Below are 26,510 nucleotides of genomic sequence, written 5' to 3' on the forward strand. Positions count from 1 at the left end.
TGTTACTGAAAGCTGATAAGGAACAAATCAGTCTGAATGAACTATAGTGTAAAGAAACAGCACAGTTTTACAGAAATTACACACATTCAACTAAATTATAATCACTCGTATGATTTATTCAGAGCAGAATGCCGCCCATATTTATTTTATTCCAACTTAATAATTAAATGATATTAATTAGTGCCGAAAGTGCCAAAAATGTTGCCCTTAGTGCAAATGTCAACTGTTCACACGTTTCTTGCAGCCTCATAAACCCAACCACAGTTCCGTCGGTGGTGCCGTGGTAATGCTACGCTTAAATTGGCGAATATCTAAAACAAGCTAACAGTCTGAGACCAGCGTATGTCATTAATAATTCAACCACAAAAATTGTAATTGTTTTTCTTATGAAATTACAGATTGTTCATGTTATTTCTAAAGGATAGTTTTCAGATGTATATATTTTCATAATGCAATTATACTTTTTAAAATTCTAAAACACAGAAAAAAGTTTGGAGTTGACATTATTTATAGGTTATTATGTTATTACTTTACTGGTGCGGCCCATTTGAGATCATACTGTTCTGTTTGTGGCCCCTAAACTAACATGAGTTTGACACCCCTGGGCTGGAATAAAAGGTTGAACAGTTAATGGTAGAAGTTGTGGTTATTATTTACTGGTACATTAACCACCAAAGGATTGACAGACTAACCACAAAATAAATGATCGTTGGAATATCTCTAATCAGGTTTAATCACACTAATACTTTCAACAGATGTTGTCATTATGAAAACTGTGAGAATGAAGCATTTCCATGAACTGGGTGCAGGTGACTGGGTTTGTTTTTGCTTTTGTTGTACCTGCTGTGAGCCTCTAATAAAGACATTAAGACCGTCAGAGATGCCGATACTCCACGTTCCCTCCTGTCGCTTTCTGTTCTTTGTCCAGGTCCGTTCCCTCCTAACTTCTCCCCTTTTCTTCACTTCCTCCTCTGCCTTTGTGCTCCCTCTCTCTCCTCTTCCCCAAATCCCGCCTCCGCCTCGATAACACCTCAGCTGTCTGCACAAAGGCCGTGTTTACCCTTGCATTCCCGCTCCGATAAACCAGCGATAGCGGGTCCCGATCGATACCGGCCATAACCCCCCACCATCACCACCTCCCCCTCATCTGACCATGTGACGCCCTCACTTTTCGGCCCGTTATTAATGGAACGTTTCTTGAGAGAGATTGAATCTGCATCGTCAAATAAATCAACACATACGCAAAAGGAGCAGAGGCAGAAGCCCGTGAACGCACACACACACCATCCATCTTCATGTCACGTCCACCTTTCAACCTCATCCACACGTTCATATGCAGCCACATACTGTACACACATGCAACACCCCCCATCCCTTCCCCCTGCCCCCACCCCCGCCTAAACAGTGCCATTATTTTCAGCTATAAATCACATTGAATGGCACATTGATTTTATCCTGCAGGGGCTGGAGCGAGGGAGGGGAGCTGGAGACACAGTTATTGCGTTTAATATTATCAATATTATCTCCCATATCATCTCAGACAGGGAGGCAGGTATCAGGAGGAGTCGACAGACACTTTTCTGCCAAACCCCCTCCCCGTCCCCCTCCCCCTCCTCCTCCTCCTCCTCCTTCCTCCACCTGTACCCACCCCACTTCCCCCCTCCCCTCCCTATAGTGAGACAGTCTCCATCAATCTGATAAGCTGAACTTCCCCTGTCACACCTGCAGGGCAAAGTCACCCAACAATCTACCAACTTCTACAGGCCTTTATGCGGTTCTTTCTCTTGTCTTTCTGCCTGTCCTTCTTCTACAGCTTTCTCTTTCAGCTATCGTAACACATCGAGGTTCAACAACCCTGTTAGGTTCTTGTACAAGTTCTTTCATAAAATCCACAGATGTTAGCAAGAAAAAGTTATCCATATGTATTTTTGCTGTGAGAAAATGGTGAATAATAATAATAATAATAATGTCACCCTCAAAAATTCACTTTAATGCACCAAAATGGTATCAGATCAGGATGCGTGAAAACACCAAATCCAAGAATTTGGTTAGAATGCACATCTTTTGCCGTGTTTTTGCCATTTCCAGTTGAACCGGAACTAATATTGAACTCTTTCTGCAGTTCTTGAAAAAGAGCGACAAAGAATGCATTAAAATCCCTCAAAGCTTTCATTTGGGCTGTATTTATGTGCAAAAAGTGCAACTAAACACATGTAAACAGCTCTATTGATTCACATTCACACATGAGTTTAGTCAGATGGGAAACAAGACAAAACAGAATAGGATTAGTATCGTTAGTCGAACAAAGTAATTGTTGCTGAAAGCTGACGAGGAACGAATCAGTCTGAATAAACAATATATGAAGTGTTGGGAAACAACCCTGTCTTAAAGAAATTACACACATGCAACTAAATTATAGCCACAAATAAGCTTTGTTAAGAACAGAATGCTGCCCATATTTATTTAGTTTCAATTTAATAATTAAATTATGTTAATTAGTGTCGAAAGTGTCAAAAGTTTTGCTCTTAATGCAAATGTCACTTGTACATCTGTGTTTCCTGTAGCCTAATAAATTCAGCCACAGTTCCATCTGTGTTGCTATGGTAACATTATGTGACACTTGTAGCAAAATACACATTATATATCCATGGAACCAAAAGAACGTCAGCTCGCAGACAACCTCAGCAAAATCAATTTTTGGAAAACAGAATACAACTCAAACAACAACCACTTAAACAGACAATAATTTAAACCTTGCTAACAGTCTGAGACCAGTGTATGTCATAAATAATTTGATAAAACAGACCAACAAGACAAACTTTGCTGTGCTAAGCTAACACTAAGCAGATCCAACAATACAAGTATTTATCTACCAGTAAAACTCACTGAATGAGACAAAGAAGAACAAAAATAAAGGTCACATTATGAAGCGATGATCATGAATTTTGTCATTCCTTTGCTGTTTTCTGAGCATATCTTGATTTTTATATGAATGAAGATTCAGTTATTGGCTAATCCATTGTTTTGTGCTACAGTGAAATGATTCCAATTGGAAACAAATGGACAAAGGTTTAACAGGTTAAAGGATCACTAAACTCGACTGCAATATCAGCTGGTTTACATTAATAAACTGTTATGGTTCAGCTTAGTCACTGACAGGACTTGGTTTGGGGTAGAGAAAGAGGTTAGCGCTTCATTGAATAGAGACAAACCTTTACATGTGTGGACCTGAAAACCAATCAATATTTGGCATTTTCACACTGATGTACGCTTTTAATGGACTTGACTTAATGAAAGTCCTTCACAGTTGTCATCTTCAGGATAAAAGAACAAGAGATTACGTCCATTTTTCTGCCTCAACTAAAGGAAAAAGAAAAAAATAAAAGCACTGTGTACAAAAATCCCTCTGATTGGTTAAAACAAGGCCACTACAATTAGAGGTCAAGACGAGGGAACGCACTCAGTAATCAGCCCCAGAAGTGGATTTTTATCAGGCTTCCTGTGATGTATAAGTGTGATTGTTATGAAAAAAGAACTTTGTGACAGGCTGTGGAGACTTTAGAGTGATTCTGAGAAGAAGAGAGAAGTCATCAAACGCTATAACAGAGACAAACGCATGTAAAAATTCTCCTCAATGAGAGATGTGTGTGCAGGAGCGTTATTAGCCTGGCTCTTCCTGTTAGCTTGTTGAGGTGGGGGGTGTTATGGAGACTTTCGCTCCTGTTACTGGTAGAATGTGTTTTTCTCACTAGAGTTATCAGGCTGGTTATCGCTCTGTGTGTGTGTATGTGTGTGTGAATGTATCTCTCTCTTTCTCTCTTCCAGATGGTGGATAAGAGGCCTTGCCTTTATTAGCCAGTGCTAGCCAGATAAAGACCTGGTATTGATCCCAGGTTGAAAGAGCAGGTTCGTCAAACATGGCTGATTTACAGAGAACTGATAATGGCAGCGCCAGGCAACCGAGGAACCCCAGAGAGGAAAAAAAAAAGAGAGAGGAGTAAATCAACAGTGTGATGGGGACAGAGGTGTGTGTGACAAAACACTAAAACACACTCTCACAAAAAGAAACACAGATGCAAAGTCAGTTCACTATCGACAAACTTGCTCACATGCACAGTCTGAGCTCGACTTCTTCTTTCTGTACAATCTAATCCACACATAACCCACCCCTCACCTCACACACACACACACATACACACACACACCTCTGGCTAATCTCTAATCTCGTCTCGATTAGCACCTGACAGAATTTCCATGGGTTTATCAACCCAAGCCAACCAACAGACGCTTATCACTCCCGGCCCCAAAATTTCACAAGAGCAGGAATTTTTGAGATTAAAAAAAAAAAAAACATACACACACACACACACACACACACAGCTGGTGAAATCTTGAATAAGTCAAAAGAATATGAGTGAAAACTCTGCTATCACACAGTACAAGGGGGAGGCTTGGGATAAGAGAGTGCATGAGGGGGCAGATTCACCGGAGCCAAGATTGAACCTACAGAATTTTTTTTTCTCCCCCCATTCGTTTAGACACAATAGAGATAACAAAGTGGTACATGTGGAAAGCAGTGTCCTCATAATGGTTCTACGGTGTTTTTTGTGTCGTCTGCTGACAGATACCAGGTAAACATCAGTTGATGAAAGAATTACATCCAAGTCTTGATGAGGTGATAAATGCTGTAATAACCTCATGTTAAATGTCTGTTAAACCAGTTACATGGGTCCTTTCAGTCACTGTCCATGTGCACAATGTTACCAAGAACAGGAGCATTGATGTGTTTTGATGTTTTCATCATCACTGCACTGGAAAAACTGCATTCTGCACTTTAGTAACAGCAGTTTAGTAACAGTTTTTTTTTCCTTTGAAGTCATTGCTCTGTGTTTATTGTATTATTTACCTGTAAATATAGCCAATGTTTTGCACTGTGCCTTCTCTTTGTTCTGTGTTTGCTCCTAGGATTAATAAAATATTTCTGATTCTGAAGAGGGACAGTGAAATCATGACGTTACCAAGCTCATTTTCAGATGTGTAAAGAGCCCAGTCATTCACACATCATCATATTTCATAGTAAAATGTTTCTTTTCCACATTTTGCCTTGAACACCCAGGTGTTCACTGCACTCCCGTTCAGGTGTATCAGTTACTGGCCTTGGGATCGTGGACTTAACTGGAACGGCTCCTGGTTTGATTCAGTGGAATGGAGCCATTGTTAATTTTATCAGCGACATCTGTGCTCTGCCTGGTTCTAAAAACCAAAATGACTGCAGTGAAAAGGGTCCGGTCAGATCAGCCTAAGTACTCTTTTACCACTCAGTAACACAGCACATCCTAGTTTTTCTCCTATTTACCAAGTTCCAAAGCTAATAACTGAAGAACTACAAGCCGAAAATGAATCAATGACACCTTATTTACAAGGTAAAAAGCTCTAGTTGCATGAGATTTCCTGCTTGTATAACCTGAACTACATCAGGCGGACTTAAATGTAGCTCTTTTTTTTTTTTTTTTTTTTTTTTTTACCTAAGTTAGAACAGGACTATATTTAATGCTGGAACGGACCAGTCATGTGACCTAATGACACCAAACAGGTAAGACGTCCAATTAGTTTCTATCGTTATCCAGGTGATTCTTTCACTAATTCACAAAACTAAATGTTTTGAGGCTCAGGAATACTGTAAAAAAAACTTAGCAGCTCAACTGTGGCAAATGTAACCTTTCTAACAAGGAATAGCATGAATGTATATATTGACAAAAGTTGGGTTGTAGGAACTTTAATGTATTTAATACAAAATGGCGATTGGATCCAATGGGAATGGATTATATTTGAATTAAAAAGCACCAATGTTGATCATTTTTACTTTACAGAGAAAGGGACAGATGTTGATGTTGGACAAGGAAATTAGGAAGTTTTATCAGTTTTCTTAATCTTCAAGAATATAGATTTTAAAGTCAAGATGGCTGCCACCAGTCTGAAAAGTGAACTGATAATTGGTGCTTCTACCTCATTAAACTGTACTCACAGTACTATCTAAACTCCTTATGTGGTCATGATACAACGATGTCTTTGTGTTTGCAAAATAGATCTTAAGCGGTTGTTATAAACTAGTTAGATCACCTTTTTGGGCCTAAGTGAGGATGACAGCATAGATATCATAAAACTGGATAACCAACATCATGTTTACTATACCGGAGAGTCTATGTTGTGGATTCTGTTCCATACATTTGGTCTTCTATTTTTTTATTTTTCTTACCTTCGTTGTACAGCGGTGTGTATGCCGTTGGGCTGGAGCTGTCACCTTCTGCTGAATCTTCTGGGTCAGAGGCCCCTCCCTCCTCTCCTGATAGGCTGAGGTTGTCTGCCGTGTTCTCCTCACCGCTGTCGAGTTCCCCAAGGGAACCTGAAAATGGACCAAGGAAGAAAAAAAACTTTACATGACCGGAATTAAAGGAACTTTTTGGCTTCATGCAAAGTCTGAGATACTGGTTAAATGTGAGAAACAGTAAAGGAAGTTTGAGTAAAGCTTAGACTGAACGGAACTTGAAGAAGAAGAGTGAATTATATAGATTTTATATCCTTTGTAACAGACATTAATGACCTATACTAGCACAAACTAATGCCACCATAAGTTTACACTAAATCATAGGGCTAAAAAGCTGGTACCTTGAATTAATTTGATATTACACATAAATGTTTAAGAGTTGACAGTTTCTAATTAACAGCTACTAATCTGTAATCATTTTCTAGTGTATGTGTTTATGTCACCTTTTGTAGTTGTATGGTTGATGTTTTCACCACTCGATGTCACTGTTGTTATTGTACACTCACTTTAACTTAAAGGATGTATGGACATCAGTTGTAGACTTATCTCATCATAATGTTGGGTCTGTTTTGTTGTTTTAGGATTAGTTTCAGTTAGCCTTAGCCATTAGCCTCTTCAGTATTGTGTGCTACATATTTTTGACAGCATTAAAGTAAAGTTGTTTGGACATATAGAGTGAAAATGTCATTTTCTGAAACAGTATTATAGTAAATTTGGATTTGGAGTTAATAACAAGGGTCGATTTTTATTTTTGTTTTCCCTCAAAGTCAATGATTTCACCTGAGAAGCCAAATGTCATCAGCGACTACTGGAGCCCAGTTCATCCAATACCGATAGGTCTTAAAATGTCATATTGATGCCCTCTAATCTCTTAATTCTTCACACTAATAATAATGTGGATGTTGACAGGTGTCTGTGTCAGCACTTATGTTGTTGTAATGTGCTAAAAGTGATGTTCTAATGTTCTAAAATACATGTTCCTTCACCTTACATGTATTTTTCTTGTATTTTTTAAAAATGTATATACACTTCTTGTATTTTTTTTTGCCACTTATGGGTAAGGAACCAAATATGGAAACTTAATTAACCTTGATTTTCTACATAACGATAAAACATTTAGAAAAATTTCACAAAAGTAATGAAGTCTTGTTATGTCCTCCAATAACACACTAAGGTTGAAAATTATAGTGCCCTATAAAGGGTTAAAATGATACTACTATCTTTCAGGAAGATACAGCTACTATTTTTTAATCATGATCTGAAGTTCATAGTTGAAGAAATTCCATCTGAAAAAAATATTCCGGAGAACAACTGATGGACAAATGGATCAACCAACAATAGAAGCATGTGGAACCATCTATAAAAAGAGCATGAGCGAAAGTCTAATATTTAGACTTAAGGACACCACCACAGTCTTAATAATGGAACATAAGGGTTCAAGTTAATTGTCTTCCCGGGGGCTTCGAGTCTAAACACTGCTGAAAAATAAAAAAGGAAGCAAGAGGGTTTAACAAGCTACTTATTATAATATGTAGAAAAACACATTGCTCCCTTTCTTTTCCCTTTTTTTTTTTTTTTTTTTTTTTAAGTGGACTCTTTAGAATTAAAAAAATATATATTTCACGAATTGGACACACTGAACGCTCTAATCCAGAAGATTAATACCAAGAAGCCAAGGGGGACCTTAAAGCCAAATTACAGTATACCTAAAATTGTAGCTAAAAGAGTGATTAGTGCAGGGCTGATCTGTATCAATTACAGTTTCATAATCCCTGCTGACCAGAGTAATTATACAGTACTTTTGATCTATTTTAGCCTGTTTGAAGATTACATCCACAAAAAAAAAAGAGTCGGTTAATATGGATTTAATGTGACTTTGTTAAAATTGCTTCATTAATAATTCTCCATCTATAACATGACTACATCAGTGCCCTTTAAACGGTGCATTAAGAGTGTTAAAGAACATAGTGCTGTGCAGTATTTATCGGCGTACGTAACCGTTTTGTGAAGTTCGTAGCCGTCACAATAAACTGTCTTATGTTGCATTGGTGTGCATCGGATGACATGCTCGATCCTCTGCTCCCGAGAGGATCCCATGATACAATTATTAACTCAGGGTAACCATTTCTTTTTAAGAGGATTAGTGTTGCCAGTGAGACAAGAAACAGTTAATATGCTGTAGAGGGAGAAAACAAATGCAAAATAATGATGGACTGGAAAGTCAAGGAGGGCGAGCGGGGAGGGCACCCATGGTTTCTGAATGAGTAAATAAGACTGAAATTAATACAGAGAGAGATGTTTTTTTTTTTTTATTGTTCTATTTCCCGCCTCAACCAGAGACAGGTTGTAAATTAATTTCCATGAGGTTGTGTCGAACGAATAGAGGGAATTGTTTCAGAGCTAAAGCCATGACTGGGGGCGTATATATTTACAATGCTGGAACAAAGGAGTCTATAATCTATACAAAGCACACAACAATACCCGTGAATAAAGAAGCTTGTAGAAAAAGGGAGAGGCAATTTTTCTAATTCTGTTAATTTCACTTCCAAAGCAATTAAAAGCAGGCAGAGATAATGCTTGGAAACAATCGCCGGCTGACAAAGTGTTTCTGTCTTTGTAAATGAAACATCTTTAGGCTAATTTCAACTTCCACGCCTGCATGGTTCACTCTAATTTCAGATAAAATTAACACAGCTAGATTTGGACCCTCATACATACAAAAAAAAAAAAAAAAAAAAGAGGAGGGGAAAAAAAGAAGATCGATCCTGTACACAATATTTTTAGAATTAGGTCTACGTCGCCCCAGCTTTGCTAGATCTAATTTTCAGTATCTATAAGGACATTTTCATACAATTAATTTTGCTTTAATCATAATTGTACAAAGTGACTTCTCTGTAGAAAATTCCAATTATATTTCCTGTTTAAAATGTAAGTTTGAATTATGATTTCTTTCCTCATTACGGCTCTGGTTTAATGAATCAATCGCTGCATCACTGCTTTCAGACATCAAATGGTGTGGAAAAAGTTTCGGCTCCAGTCTCTCCCCTCTTTTTCTTCTTTTATCCAAGGAGAAATACTCCTTCCTTTCCCCCCTTCTCTTCCTGTCTCGGATAGTTGGCAGAAAGGATAGCGGGGGCCTGTGTGATAAGTGCACCACATTCTACTTCATTTGCCAGTTTTAAAGTTAAAGCCTTATTAATTGTTACAGCGTGATATCCACAGGAAAATTGGACTGAACTCATTGAAGAGATGGAGAAATAATAAAAAGAGAGACATAGCCCACATGTGTATCTCTGTCGAGGGGACGTCAATTAAGCCCCGACTTATCCAAGAGCACAGCTGCTGAACTTTCTAGGTTGTGCACTGAAGAATAAAGATCTAAACTGTTCAAGAAAATGGCCTGGAGTGTCCAAATAAAATTCCTAAACTTAACTGAACAAAACTTTGAGTCGAACATTGAAAGATGACATTTAGAAACTACTGCGTTTCACTTCCTGGATGTGGACTTTAGCCATCGCTGTCTTGTGATATTAGACAGCCAGTATGTTTCTATGGACCGGATGACAGGAGATTTTGTGTTGGTATTTGTTCAGGAGATTCCCACATGTTTGTGACTCACATGAAGTTTGTGTCAGTCTGTTTTGCGGTCAGTGTTGATCATTTTTATTGTTAGCTAAATGTACTGCTAAGCTAATGACTGTCTCTGTTGCCTATGTCCATGATAACAGCCACAATATACTCATTACTATTTAGAGAACACAACTCCATAACCCTCACACTTGTACTTGAGTTTTTAGTGATTCTTTTCAGATGCAACAGTGTAGAACATTAGTTGTAGCCTCTGGTCACTGTTGATGTCCAAGTCAATGGTTGATACTGAGGAAGCCATTCATTAGAGCAGTTTTTGGATCTCTGTGTTAACTCTGTTCCACACTCAATCTTAGCAGGTAATAGTAATGCACCTCCACTTCTGACACCACCTGCTAAAAAGAAATAACAGCATAAGCGCTCAGTCTTGGCTACTGTATAGGAATTACAGCACAACATGGCTCTGAGGAGGCAGCCCATCCCCTCTACTGAGTGACAGATCTCATTCTCAAGGTAACAAAAGCACAACGATTCTTCTTTTCAAGCAATTATACACGACTGAAAACATAACTCTGAATGTTATATTCCATCTCTACAAATAGATCCTCTTAAGACTTGACCTTTAACCTCCACATCACACTGAAAAACTGGATCAATCACTGCTGTGGCCCTTAAAAGCTAATGCTAATCCTTGTATTTCTGTGCATTTGACACTGACACTACATTTGTCCATCCTGTTTGAGCTACCCTTACATTCCTATTTGTTTATTACTGTTATGTTGATTATTTTTATTGTTGTTTCTGAGTTTGCGGTGCATAAACTAAAGTGACTTAACAGAGGAGTATGAGAACCGTTGTTTCCCAGTGAACAGGACAGATGTGTTAGTGTAGGAGTATCTGAGCTGCAGCGCTCAGACTGAAGCTGTCTGTCTTGGAGGAGCGAGGAGAGGCAGAACAAAGTGCTGCAGCTGATGAAGGCGCCAAAGATACTGCTTTATTAACTCTCCGTCCACATCAAACCTGCAGCGAGCAGCTCGCTGATTAAACACAGAGACAACACACATCAAACCTGCATGCTCAACAAGCCTGATTAAACACACGCAAGCCTCGCCGCTCTCACGCTAATAATCCGGCGCACAAAAAAATACATTAGACGTGAAAGCAAGAGAGGAAGAGAGGCGCACTTGTATCGGAAAATCGCAGACTTGTGAAGAGAAACATTAAAAGAGGATATTTAGAGAAAGAAAAAAGCGGGAGAATGGGAAGGAGAGGAGGATGTGGGAGCTCTCAAGAGACGAACTGAGGCACCTGACACAGAGTCACGCACTGGAGAGGAGCCACTTATTGATCAGAGTGAAGAGAATTACCCACCGCTGAGGAAATACTTTTAATCAACTTTGCAGTTTAAACATTTCCCTCAATGCCTGCGTGAGCTCTTATCACAGCTCCATGGCCACCTTTCCCCCACCATCAGCCCCCCTCACAGAAGAGGAGCCGTGCCCGAACCCCACGATATTGATCAGTTATATTCAGCTTCAATAAAAATCAGCTTTTTCCCCCTCAGCCTTTAGGATGGGAGCGGCTAACGACTGCCCATTGATTACTCTGGGGATGACAAACTCGAGCAAAGCAATAGATTTTTCGACAGATCTGAAATCCCCGGGACTTATTGACTGGCCCGCACATCTTCACATCTAATGTGATGATAAAGTACCCAGAGTGCAATTGGGGGGGGGGGGGGTGTACATGTGCATTACGTGACATGTGATGGTCGTCTTTCATGGCACATATGTCATATTATTTCAGTAATGTCACATTCTGTCCAGGTATAAATTGTAAAGAGGTGTATATTGTTAAGTCATATACACATGTACATGAACAGATATCACCCACCTAAATAAACCTGTTAAAAAATCTTAAGTAAAATATTATTTCTAATGAATAGAATTAAAATACCTTGAGTTAAGGAGATGAAATAAGCACACTGTGACAAAGACTGTATAAAAGTAAAAAAAAATAATAAAATAAATACCAGAAATAGCAAGATAGCAAAAATGATGTATGTGCTCTACTGCCATGCTGCTGTTTGTACCATTTCTACTGCTGTTTTTTCATTTGTTTGTTTTTTTACAGTTTTTAACATTTTGCAGCAAGCAATTTATGTAACATGCTGCACCTTTGGATGGAGAAAGGAGGAATAAATTTTGTTGTGAGAAATCACAATGCCAGTAAAGTTGTCCTTAAAAGATATAGTAAGATGCAAATGATGTGAAAGATGTAAGAAGATAAAAATGATTCAACAAGACTAAAGACAAAAATAAGAGATCGAGATAGAGAATAAGGGCTGATACAATGTACTGTACTTAAAGCCAGAGTAAAGCGGCTACAGGTCATTTACTCTTTAAGGACTATTACACTACATTTCATTTTTACTTTTAATACTGATCTCTTCCCTTAGAAACTGTGAACACCATGTGTCAGTATGTAACGTGGGTAAATTTATTTCATTCTGACATGGAAGTTTGATTTGACATTACTAAATATCTTAGAGACACTAATATACTGCATTTTTCCAAAGATAATAGTAACCCTAATATGCTGCTGGATTCTATTGTAGTGGATTACACTCTACTAACAGTGTAATCTAACTGTTTAGTACCAGAAATGGTGATGAATGAAAGAAAATCAGGAAAGTGACGTAAAGATGCTACATCACTTTTCTGGTTCACCTCAGTTAAGGGTTTGTTTGTTTTGTTTTTTTTCTCTCAGGTGTGTGGCCAGTTCTAGCAAGACCTGCATTTAGTCATTTTCATGGTCAGTTAGCCCTTAAAGACCTAGAGCTATTTTCATAGCCACTTAGGAATGGATTTTTCTCACCAATTAACATTTCCTAATTTATCTATCCTCATTTGTTATAATACTATCCACTGTGTTTTGCGTTTATCAGTGAAAATCAGGTTTTCTCCCATATTTAATTCACAGATCATGTAGATGGTCATACAAGCTCAGACAAAACTCAAAGGTTATAATATTAAAACAGAAAACTGAACCAGAAGTGACTTTTTCAACAAAATATATCCTTAACTAAACATAAAAACAAGTGTCTCCAACCAGTGTCATTGATCCAACTCCATGGGTTTTACTGGTGAATCAGTGTCGTAGAAGATGACGGTGTTGCCATGTTCCCTATGGAGCCTCTAAACGTCCACATGGGTCAAATCTGATGACCATGAAAAGATGACAAAACTGCATTTTACACCAATTATTTACATAGATTGATAGGATTAGTGGATCAACCGTTAAACTTTTTTGATCAGTAGATGCTTTTGGTCACCAGTGGCTATTTAGGTCTTTGAGGGTTAATGTTAGGTCTACCTTTTCCAGCTAATCAATTGGTTTTTAGGGTTTGGTAAATGTCAGAAAAAGATGAAAATGATGTCCTCAGATGTCTTGTTTGGTTTACAAGGCACAGAAATTCAGTTTCCTGTCAAATAAGTCAAACATATTCAACTTTAAGGAACTGGAATTAGTGTATTTTGATTTTTTTTTTTTTTTTAATCAAACGTATTAATGCATTATTACAGTAGTTGATGAATAATTGATAAACTGATGCAGCTCCTCACACTCAGCAGCAAATATTTGGCATTTCTAATACTTGAAAAACTTTATCATCAGAACAGATTGTTCAGTGACAGTTCTTCAGCTTCTCCGTTTAGATGAATTATAAATAAACACTAACAACTCAACAAGGAGCCACCAAATGAAGTGTAGTAAAAACTCCTCAATTCAGTGTTTTTCGGTGACAACTGTCCAATTCCACTTAATTATTTGCATTGCAGAAAAACATTTTAATTCCACGCCACAGCAGGTTTGAAGAAATGCCCCGCGAGGACAGAAAAAGGGCCCAGTGACAGCGTGAAAGAAGAAATAAATATGCAAGAATTAAAGACAGAGAAGAAGATTTTGCAATGTGCAGAATGCCTGGAGAAAAAAAAAAAAAAAAACAAGCCAAACAGGTACAAACTGTGGGTGAAACCACACAATCAGTCAGACTAATGATAATGACTGATTTCGGCAGTGATTTTGACATGAAAGCTGACGGTGATGTACTTGAACGCAGCAGGAAACTGAACATCAAAGGGCTGAAAAGAGCAGAGAACAGTGTAAACATGTCGCGCCGTGCAGCCTGTTTTTCTGAGATTGATTGAGTTAAGATGTTGCATGTGGAGAAAAAAACCAAAATTGGTGACATTTTTTATTAGGTTAAGTTGCTGACTGACATATTAGTAACACATTAGCACTTGGTCATTATGAAGCAGTTATGTATGCCTGATTCATCGTGATTTACTTACAATTTCACTTCAACAACTAGGCTAATCCTAAAAACTGTTAATTAATAGGAAGTAAGGAGGTGATCGTACATTAATTCAGTATAATAGCACAAAATATGATTTATTCTTATGTGATGAAACGACTACTACAATACTGTCCATCGAACTCTAAATTAACCTTTGTGCACCCTCGAGCCAAAAATGCACTTGCACAAAAACTGCATAAAATCATTATATCTCAATTTTTTTTCTGCATTAATCTCTTAAACGACTTCAGCTCTGCTCAAAACATCCAACGTTCAATCATTTTCAGGAATGTAATACTTTAGATGCCACTTGGAATATCACTGTTATTTGCAGGAAAAAAATTATATATTTTTTTAATATAATGAATAGTGGGAGGGGGGTCTTGGATAGGTCACATTGTAGCAACAACACTGATTTTATTGCATTAATATTGTTTTAATGCAAGATTAAAAAAAAGATTTCAATGCAAGTCAATTAAGTATTTTTTGTCATGAGAGTCCAACATTGAACAAAAACTACTAATGCCATGAAATCAGTGCTATTGATCATCTTTAACATGTCCAAGACCCTGATATAAAACAATGACACATCCCTCCACCATGTATTATATGGAAAATCTCATACTTAATGTTGTTTTTTTAATAAAACACATGGCATCACATATTCAAACTGACATTTAAAAAGTTAAAATCCTGGAAAACTATTGAACATTTGGTAGTTTTGAGCAGAGCTGAAGTGGTTTAAGAGATTTATACTGAAAAAAGGCCTAAAAAAATATTGATATGATGATTTTACGGCGGAAAGTGTAAAAAGTGTCAGTAGTGTATAATAGATCTGTAAGAGTAACTGACATTAGATTAAAATGTCAAAAAACAAAGTGTTGTAGAAATTCATGCCATAAGATGTAACGCAGACAGAATGATCAACAAATCAAAAAAGAAAAAGGACAAAAATGTATAAAAATGGCCTGAGGGGTCACTAAGGGTTAAGTCTGTTTGAGAATATGCAGCTCATTGTAAAGTGAGATCTTACTCTAAACTAAGTCACTACTAGTTGGACTCTAACAAGAAAGACTTCACCTTAGAATGGAGAACATATGAATACTCTGAGTGGTAACATCCTTACTGTCAACAACAGTGATTGTTTTAGTCCAACATAGTGGAGATGTTACCAGGAACAAGTACTTCATTTTCACTTCATATCCAGTTTATTTGACCGTAGTAAAGAATAAGAAAGAGACTGGAGGTAAAGTTTGAAACCGTGATGCTTTTCAGAACTGCTCTAAGTCAAAATGGTTGAAAAGTAGATTTGCTGCTGCTTGATTGTGTCACAATAAAGAATTAGTTTTTAGTTTTTGTTGATCTGTGACTGAGTCTCGAACCCCTGTCAAGATAGTGTTTCTGTTAATATCAGTAGAAATATTCCATAGCATGTCTGAAATAATAGAGAAAACAAAAAAGAGAAATACAAAGAAACTCCAAATGCCATTGTCTGTTGTGAGGTAAGACGCTAATAAAAATTAGCACTGGCATTCAACTCTTCACAGGTAGATGGATGTGTATCACCAAATACTGTTGACCACATAAAAACACCAGTAACCACTACTAATGTTAGTTAGCATCTTACCAATGGAGCTTTTACTGATGAAATTTACATATTGGAGTGCCAACAAATACAGCTTCAGATGCACATCATTGTCAGTCATAGTCACAGTCCACTTCTCTCTGATGTTTCATAAAGATACAGAAATTTAATATGATTTTCTTTAGAATATCTGATCTATATCTGATTGATCATTTCCTCGTAAATACATGCAACATATTATTCTGTAGTCTGTTTTTGTGCACCCACAGTCAATAAGAAATCTCCAAAATTCCAACTATGTAATTCTCAACATTGATGGATCCAGCTGCAAATGGGTTTAGATCAGTGGTGTGAAACCTACGGCCCGTGGCCAAAAACCAACCCATCAAAGGGTCTAATGTAGCCTGCCAGATGAAATGGTTAAATGCAAAAATTATATTGAAGGTATTACATTATAAAACAATCAAGCATGTCAAACTCATTTTAGTTCAGGGGCCACACACCATGGGTCAGACCTGGAAAGTAATGGCATAAAAACCTAGAAATAATATTAAACCTAAGTATTTCTTTGTCTCAATGTGAAAAATTGCAAAAGTAAAATCACATCATGAAAATGTTCACATTTCCAAACTATCCTTTCATCAAAAATGTGATTAACCTATAAACAAAATTACATTTATTAATAGAAATAAGTGGAATTTAAACAATATTCTGCCTGTTACTAAATGCTTTGTGCCTTCGTAGATCCACTGTGATCTGCAAGTTGCGGTGCACGTGTAAATGATAAGATGAGGCAGAATATTGTACTTTTGTGTTCATGATTGTTCAGGTTATTCACATTTTTTGTGAAAGGATAGTTTACAATTCTAAACATGTTCATAATGTATTTTTACTTTTTGTACTAAAACAGAGAGAATATTTTTGAGTTGTCATTATGTATGGTTTTTTTATGCTATTATTTTACTGGTCTGAGCTGCTTGAGCTGAATGTGGCCCCCAAACTAAAATGAGTTCAACATCCTCGGTTTAGGTTTTGGAAAAGCAAAAATGACATCTGTCTGGAGTGGATCTTCTGGGGGAGGGCTTTCGTTTAAGGTCAATTAAGAGGGACAACTGTCATGTAAATGCATACATAAGCTACTGATGTGTGTTTATGAGCAACTGGTTAATGTTGAGTAAGTCTAGTTTGGTTCAGAATGTGTCAGACCTCAGTTTTCTCTGTTCTGTATGAAAAACTGTTCTCTCCGTCTCATCCTTCATCTCTCTTCCAACCTGCTGTCGTCTCTCCTTTCTATTCTCACTTCCCCCTCTCTTCTTTCTGTCATTATCTCTCTGTTCCTCTTCCCCTCTTACCCCCCTCCCCCCGCTGAAGGCGCCACCACCACCTCCACCTCCATCACCGCCTCCTCCTCCACCGCCACCTCTCTTTCTTCTTCTTCGTCCACTTCTTTCAGAACACTCTCTCTCCATCACCTTCCCTCCCACTTCTTCTCTTCTTCCTTCCCTCCCTCCCTCCCCTCACCATCCTCCATCCTTTTTTTTTTTCGGTGAAAAAGCGTAGTGACTGGGAGCGTCACTCTGTGCGGATAGCTGGGAGCCGTTGGCGGTTATCGGCTCCTGCAGACTCTCTCTGCCGGTCTGATCTGTCTCCTCTTCATTAAGCAAATACGCCGACGTGGAAATGAAAACATAATAGCTATTTGATTTCCAGCGAGATATTTTGCATATTGGTTCGGAGCTGATAGCGGAATTTCATCAAGTCGTTTTTTTTTTTCTTCTCCCTCTCTCTTCTCCTCCCTCCCCCTCCCCTCCTCCCCCCCTTCCCTCCATCCTCCTGCTTTAAAAACTGAATTACTGAGCTGGGCCGGCTTTCAGCGAGATTTCTTTACATTGCTGGGAAGAGGAAAAAAAAAAAGAAAAAAAGAGAGAGAAATCTAGTTCCCCAGGAAGACTACTTAAACGATTAAATATCCCCCTATTCTCATCTTTTTTTCTCCTTTTCCCTTTTTGATAACAAGGAAGAAAATTTAAAGAATTCACAGTGCTTTAGGTTGACTATACTAATCAGAGATAGGAGTGAGAAAATTAACTCCTTAATGAGCAGAGCTGTCTCCCTGATAAAGGTCCTGGGGAGACAGCAGGCGGGGAGGGACACCGGCTGAACTATGGGAGAGACGCACCGAGACAGAAACAGATAGAGGACAGAGGAATGAGGGATGAGCTAAAACAATGAGATAGACTTGACTCCATGCAGGGGGAACAATTAGTTTTCTCCTCTTGTTCCTCTGAGGAGGTATTTGCCTCTTGAGCATGAGGAGGCCAGGTAGCGAGATAGCGGCGTACAGTGCCAAGGATACCCACGGTGCAACAGTGATGGATGGTCCGGTGGCGGGGGTATCCTTCACGCCCCCTAGAGAGAGAAAGCGGGGCCCTGGAGGAGAGGATCAGCAGCCTCTTCACAGTGGGGCCTATCTGATAGTCCAGGAGCCTCTCAGGAGAACTATTCACAGCGGCCGCGGTCGGCTCGAATAAATCTCCCCGCTGCTGCTTTCCATGTTGGAACACCGTGTTGCTCCAGACCTGATAGCGGCCCCGCCGTGTTACAAGAGCAAATACAGTAAACTCCTGTACTAGTACATATATACCCAGTCAGAGGGCTCTCAGGTAGGAAGCACCAGGAACAACAAGCTAACTGAGGCTTTTTGGGACTATATTTTGCTCAGATTCTTCAACTGTGACAATGAATAACAAATAAAAGGCCTAGAGGCTTCTCTCTAGGGATGCACTGACATAAATGCTTAAAATGTGAGCACTCCGACTGAAAAATTATGAATCAGATTCAGCTTGGGACAAGATCAAGATGCCTTGTTTTCAGGCCTTTGCTTTGCTCTACTCTGCACTCTAGACTTGGGCTGAGCAGGTATAGAATTAACCTCTGCCAAAGTATATTTAGTTTCCAAATCCAATGTAACAGTCTAATAATTCTAATAATAACCAAAGCATATTACGGCAGAAGATGACTTACTCTTATCAGACATAGGATAACAGCAACTTGCATTGCTTTTGACACAGTTCTTAGTTAATAGGCAGAACATCTATGACTGTTCACATGGTGCTTCATCATATATGGTTCCACAGATTTGCTACTTCAATATAAAGGATAATAACAAACAACATGATAAATGGAAATTGTTGATACATAAACTGGACTCCTTCCAAGTGTCCACTCTAGACCCAGATTCACCCCATGGTCACACATCTGCACCTCACATCCAATATCATGACTTTACCATGTCAGCAAATACATTAAGCTGAGCTAACTCACCACCTATAGAGGTTTTGGGGGTTTTGGGTTGTTTTTTTTTTTCGTACTTTATTGTCTTTGTATATATATTTATTGCTTTTGGTGACTGTATAGTAATACAAAGTGGCAAATTTTCCTGATAAAGCCTTAATATAATAATTATGGAATAGTGACGTACATGTCACAGCTGTGTGTATGTATATCTACATATCTTAACCCCGTATACTATGTACTTAGGTTTCTTGGTACTTAATCTATCGTTATATCAGATGCACTTGTGTTTCTGATAAGCTAATATCAGCTGATAAACCAATACAGCAGATTTATCAATATAGCTGTGTTTCAAAAGACAGAAACATGGACAAAGGCCTCTGACTGATTATTAAAGGTCAAAAGGGACAAAAAGAACATTTTGTGACACTTGTTTATTATTACCTGACTGATACCAGAGTGATAGTGTACATATCAGCCCCAACAGGTTAGTGGTAAATGTATAAAACAAGTTTACTCTGGAGTTCATTACTTTTACCGGTGAAACGTGGCGACAGAATCCTCTTCGGGCTCTGCGTGAAGTTTCCCAGGTACAGAAAAAAACCTTCATCTTGGTCATTTCACTACTTTTAAAATTTCCAGTACCAGAAAAAAAAAGCACCCTCAATTCATAGAAAATGATCTCCCCACCGTCGAGGAACAGTGCAAAAACAATGTCTCAAAGCGGAGCCCGATGACTAAGATATTGTGATAATATGTTTGAGCTGCATTTCAGCAGATTTCATCACCTTTGACAGTAAGATGCTATCAGGCTCTTCTGACTAATACACAGTCACATATCTCCATCTGTGTGCACCACATCTGCTCTGCTCTCATCTTTGTTTCTATATCTCTCTGCAATTCTGGCTGCACATACTCTGAACAGTTCCAATGTGATGGAGGAATGCTCTCCAATGACTGTACTTTAGAGAACACCTACACTTCTACAAACCAATTAGTTATAACTGGAGTTTTCCATGTCTCCTCTTTCATCTACCACATGTATAATGCACATTCTGGAGGCACCTCATGATGTTTTGGATCCAGTCTTTTCCTCTAGTATTTGGTTTCACAAGCGGTTCTTCTCTGGCAGGACCTCAGATGCTCTCACCCTGACACACTGTTTTATTCTCCTCAAGGACGAAACACTCCCACACATGACATCGCAACAGTTCATTAAACACACACACTCACTCAATGAGGAAAAGTCGACATGTGCTGATGAAAAACCAAAAACACAGACAGTCTGGAAGCATCTCAGCACGTGTAACAGTCTTGACTTAAAGATCAAGAATTTACAAAAAGTAAAAGAGCCTTGTTCCTAAATGAGTCTTAAAAAGACAAATTATCTTCATCAGAAAAGTAATCTTGTTTTATGAAAGTGTATATAACATTGTCTTAAGATATTCAAGCAGTGTTTTCTATTAGTTATAGTGGTGGACAGGAACCTCAGCTCCAAAATGAAGCCAATGTGGACATATCTTAAAGATGTTATACCACTGACAGCCACTAGGGCCCTTGTTTCCACAGACTTATAAGGAACTTTTCTCTAAAAATACTGTCGGGAGACATTTCAATGCAACTTAACAGCTCCACTGTAGTTGTAGTTCATAGATTATGCAAACATGACTGTACAATTACTCAGTACTTTTACTTTACGTGTAGCATTAGCTCACCCATGACTACTTAGGATCCACCCCTTTTGTCCAAATATGGACACTTCTGGTTCCAATAAACCAGATTTTATTTTTCTGTGTCTCTTATTTCCTGAATAAAATAAATAAATAGACTACATAGGCTGTCTACTAGAGCAACATTAACCCTTAGAGACCCACAACTATTTCTGTTGTGACATCTAAGAGATTTATCTCCTTGTACTATTTTTCCTCTGCATTTGTCAGTGAATGGCAGGTATTTTCTTATAATTAATTCAATGATGTAGATGTTCATAAAATTTCAAAGGGATATTATATCAGAACAGAAAACTGAAGCAAATGTGAAAAATATGATTAACTGAACATAAAATAAGCATCTATTTATCAAACCACATGGGTTTTATTGGTGAATCAATGTTGTAGAAGATGACTGTGTTTCCCTGTTCACTACGGAGCCTCTGAACATCCAAATGGGTCATATCTGATGACCATGAAAAGATGGCAAACTGCATTTTACACTACTTATTTACATGTTATTTACATTGGTAGGATTAATGGATCAACAGTTATTAAACGTATCAGATCAGTAGATGCTTTTGGTCGTCAATGGCTGTTTGGGTCTTTAAGGGATAATGAGAGAGGGACCAATGATGCAGGACTTTCTGTATAATACCTAATCGGATGTCAAACTAGTCAATTCCTTCTGATGAAAATGAAACTACTCATATACAGTAAAATTATACTAAAATTCACCTCAACGTAAGCTAAAAATAAATATTTGAAGTTATTTAGAACCTGTATTTTCAGACTTATAGCCACCATTTCTTTACAAGCCGACCACAACGCAATCTGTACCTGCTTGTCTTGACATCACATGATCCACAACCTCTAAAAAATGAGGTAGTTTTTCCCCCTCTTACAGTTGTACTGATACCTAATATTCCCTTTGTCTTTGTCATGGTTTGGTGATGATAAAACATGGAAGAAAAAAGCAGGCGGATAAAAACAGGTAGTGTTTCAGAAAAAAAAAAAGGAGAGAGGCGGGAGGGGTGAAGTTTGAGGAGAAGCAGATAGAGAGCAGTTACCACGCAGGCCGAGCTGAGACCCTGGACTATTGAAGGCAGGCATGCAGACGAGAAAGGCAGCCGATAAGCCCGGCTGATAAAAGATAGAAAATAGCAGCAGATTTGAACTTTCCCACCGTCCTAAGATCCGCAGGGGGAGGGGGGGCTGATTCAACTGCTTATTGAATCCCATCCTATCTAGAACCATCCACCCCCCTACCCCTACCCCCACCCCCAACACACACACACACACACACACACATCCAGAATCCAACAGCCAGGCAAGGCCACAGAGTAGAACAAGGTTGATACATGCAAACACACACAGCTGCATAGGGTGGAAGTACGTACAAATACATTACTACTCTGATATCTGTACTGTATCTGTCCTCTGAATGTTTAATTTTCCCCTATGTGGCATACATTTTAACACAAATATCTATAATTTATAATCCTTAAACCTTCCAAACAGACTCGGGTTATCTGTAGGTTTGAGGAAGAAGCCAAATGATTAACTTTTTAAGTCACTGCAGGTCTTCACAACATCAAGGCTGATCATAAATGAATGGAACAAAATGTAGAAAAGGAAAGAAAACACAAAATAAAAACATCATAAAAGATAACGAGATAAAAAAAGATGGAAACATAAGAGATGCTAGTTGGAATTATCAAAATAAGGGAAAGATTACACAAGATGAAAATATCTTAAAAGACAACAATAATTACAGATGAACAAGTCAAGAACAATATATACAATGAAACAAGACGAAAATAACAAAAGTTAAAGGTTAACAAGTGAAGAAAAGGACTTAATGTGTCAGAAACGACTCAGAAGATAGAAAAGACATGAGATAAAATTACATTAAAACCAGACAAAACTACACATGCAATGTAACAAGATGAAAAAGGTGTAAAACACATTTCAGAGCATGCAGTAAGTTCATTTTTTTCCAATTATCTGTGCTTAGAATGTATGGATGTGCTGTCTCTTAGCTCTCCTTAGAAAAATCCTGTTCTCTAGTCTAGATGTGCCAAGACCGGTGGGAACCATCACACACCGACACACACATTTATCAGTGTGGCTTTATCACACATCGCAGAATTAAAAAAAACTTAGAATAACAGAGCTTTCACAAAGAGGTCAAGGAAAGGTCAAGAAAAGCTCAGTTCTTTCTCTACACACACACCAACGCACAAGGTCATACACTGTGTGAAGTCTAACCATCATCACTCCTTCCTCAAATCATATCAGAGACGGTGTTTCTTTCTATATCTACACTCCTCTTCGTCTCACTCGCTTGATACAAAGAGATCTGGCCTTGAGTAAAGTGGTGAGAATTGACACAAACATCCACACACACACTCACTGTTTGGTGGAATCAGCCATGGTTTTGGCTGTGAAGTGTACTGATGGGATTCATTCACAAGGTTCATAGTGTTTTGGCACCAGAGCTGTTCTCAGTCTGATTCCCAGTGTTCACAACAGGTGTGACCTACACAGATGACACAGTCTAAAAAATGACCACACTACAGCTGAGTAGTGCTCATCTTACAGCCCCTATGGCTTGGTAGGACTCTAATGTTCTTCATACTTTTCAGATGTTACTTAGACAAGCTGCCTAAGTGTATTAATAGATATCAAAGTATCAGTGTTGCCCGTTATAGGCTCATAATAAACCACAACTACTGCATTAAGACAACATCATATACATCTGACACAACCTGCGTGAACAGCATACACTGATCAGCCATAACATTGTGACCACTGACAGGAGAAGTGTAAATAATATTAAATATGGCTGGGTTCCTCCACATTTGTCTTGGTAAAAAAAAATTCCAAGCAGTCTTTATATTTGGAATTTATGAGCCAGTGATCAGAGAATTTACATCTACCCATTATGAGTTCTGCCAACAATCATACAAGGCATGTTGAATATCTCGCTCATGAACAATGTGTGGACATCACCTGTCCGTCAAAGCAGCAGTGAAACTTGACGACACCTGGGCAGGCCTTAAAATGGGTTGGAGGAGGATAAGAGCAGAAGGCTGGGCATTCAACTTGTCAATCTGCCCAACAGTTTTCTGAGACGTGTAGCCTACTGTATGTGCTCTCATACAAACATTTTACCTGCACTAGCAAGCGCCTTAAAAAAAACTGATCAATCCATTTCTTTTTTTTAGATATTTATAATTTTATGTTTTAGGAAATAGAACAGTGGAAATAGTCTTGGAAACATGAATATTTTTCCATACATTTGTTTCCATTTTCCATACTTTTCCAGACCTGGAAATTTATAAAATCAAATTCCATACTTCTTCATACTTTACATACTTGCGTAGGAACCCTGTTATGGATATATACATCAAGATATATGGACTAGCGTGTTGATATTAATACCAATATCTCTGGCCTTGAGTTAGTAAATGTGTCATTCCTGTTTTTAACTTCATTTCGCATCATGCAGTGTGATACTGTGCTTTCCATCAACTGTCCTGTCCTGGGTATAGAAATGTGATTGTAAGGCCATTCTATTCCAAAATTACTAATATCTCCCAAAACACTGGTCCTTTGCCTGAGAGGACAGCGCTGAATGACCTCCTGTGTTTGACCACCAGAGGACAACAGTGGTCATGCCCCTGACATGCAAGGCTGCTTACTGTCCCTGTCAACTGCTTAGCAACGTGAATTAAATCAGTCCCTCCTGACTTTAAAAAATGGAATTGTAAAGAAAAAATATATTTAATGTGGAGATGGGACTATTCCTCATCTGTAGGTACCAAATTGGCTACTTAAAAACATCTCAATTTCTCAGAACTGTGCAGATACACACACACCTTCCAGTATCATGTTATAGATATATAGTGGCACTGAATGAACATTTAGTCATCAAAGCTGATACATTGCAGCAGCAAAATGAGCAACATAAGGAACTGAGTGACTTTGCCGAGGGCCATAATGTAATGGTGATGACTGGCTCATCTCCAGCAGTGGTTAGTATTGACCAAAAATGGATTAAGGAAGGACATCCCAATCTCAGGGCAGTTGAGCATCTGTGGGAGGTGTTGGACAAATAAATCTGATCCATGGAAGTCCACTTCTCTGCTTCCAGAACTTCCGGGATCTGCTGCCAACGTCTTGGTCCAGATTCCACAGCACACCCTCAGAGGTCTGGTGGAGTCTAGGCCTCGGGTCACAGCTGTTTTTGTGGAAGAAGGGGGATCTACTCAATATTAGACGAGTGGTAATAATGTTCTGCTCCCATAGATGCTGGACTGGTTGATATCCAGTTCTTTAGATACTTTTGGTAGGCACTGACCACTTTACACTGAGAATGAACAACAAGATCTGGAGATGCTCTGACCCATCATAATTCCTCCCCTGTCAAAGTTGCTCAGATCCTACTCTTGCTCATTTTGCTGTTTCCAACACATCAACTTCAAGGTCTACATGTTGACTTACTGTGTCATATATCCACCCACTGACAGGTCCCATTGGAATGAGATAATCAATATTAATGCCACATGTGTCATGGCTTTGACTTCAGGGGAAAAAGAAAGTAGCGAACAAAATGCACAGCAGTCGCATTTCAACTGACCCTCAAATTGCGTGAATATAACTTGCGCATAAAAATTTACCAAATGGAAAAACGACAATTTCGCCAAACTCTCGTTTTTCAATTAAAAGTTTATGCGCTGGCAAGAGGTGGTATTTCGGGTGTAGCGCAAATGGTATATTACGCAAAACTGCAAAGGAAAGACATTTTTCTGCAACTAGAGTCACATGAACAAAAAAAAAACAGATGTTGACGGACGTTACAATAAGTGAAGAAGAGTTTTAAAAGAAACCTGGTGCGGTATGTGTGGACACACCAGGAAACCACATCATTTTTTAATTTAGTACGGGACAGAGGGGTAATACATAATAATTAAGAATATATCTGTAAATCAACACGATATTTACGTTCGTCACCATGTCATCTTGCAATAATAAACAAATCATTGCATTTGTGACTAAATGGAAAAACCGACATTACGCACTTCTGTTTTTTTGACATTTGGCAAATATCTGTAAAGTTTTGCGCAGATGTCCAATGGAAAAGCAACTAGTGGTAGTGAGGAGTAAAAATAAGAAGCATCTCAGTTTTAAGAAACATCCCACTAGCTTCACACTGCTGAGAAACTTCAGACACACTGGGGAGTATTTGATCTTATTTGGCAAATGATTTGTGCAGTTCCTGTTCATATATTAATAATGACAGAGTGGAGATGAAAACTACAGGGGAATTTGGGATTGAGACATCTCCCAGTCCGCCATGTGCCGTGCAATGAACTCCTCATTTTGCATTTTCTGTGTAAAGGTATTTGTGCATTTAACAGCCGTTTGCCTCCAGTCTCTGTAGTGAGTGATATAATAAGCTTGATTGCTTTCCTCCTTGATGTCAGCCCTGAATAAAAACGGGAGGCAGATGAAAGATTATAATGGTATGCAGAGGGAAAGAGAGAGAGTGACTCCCTCCACTGTGGCCCTCCCTTGCTCGCCCTCCCTGTCCCGCTGCCCCTGAACACCACATCACTGACATGAACCAGGTCTACGTCCGCACTG

At 38.6% G+C, this 26,510-nt stretch overlaps 1 protein-coding gene across 1 annotated transcript in view; it reads right to left on the bottom strand.

Moving 5' to 3' along the window:
* The window catches only part of zfpm1 (zinc finger protein, FOG family member 1), a 140,696-nt gene that overhangs the window by 78,820 nt on the left and 35,366 nt on the right, over positions 1-26,510 (bottom strand). Inside the window, exon 3 of the mRNA XM_030136526.1 lies at positions 6,257-6,403. Within this exon, the coding sequence (XP_029992386.1) occupies positions 6,257-6,403 (147 nt within the window). The remainder of the gene's footprint in view (positions 1-6,256; positions 6,404-26,510) is intronic.

This window comes from Sphaeramia orbicularis, chromosome 6, assembly GCF_902148855.1.
Source record: "Sphaeramia orbicularis chromosome 6, fSphaOr1.1, whole genome shotgun sequence".
In the NCBI taxonomy this organism is placed as follows: Eukaryota; Metazoa; Chordata; class Actinopteri; order Kurtiformes; family Apogonidae; genus Sphaeramia; species Sphaeramia orbicularis.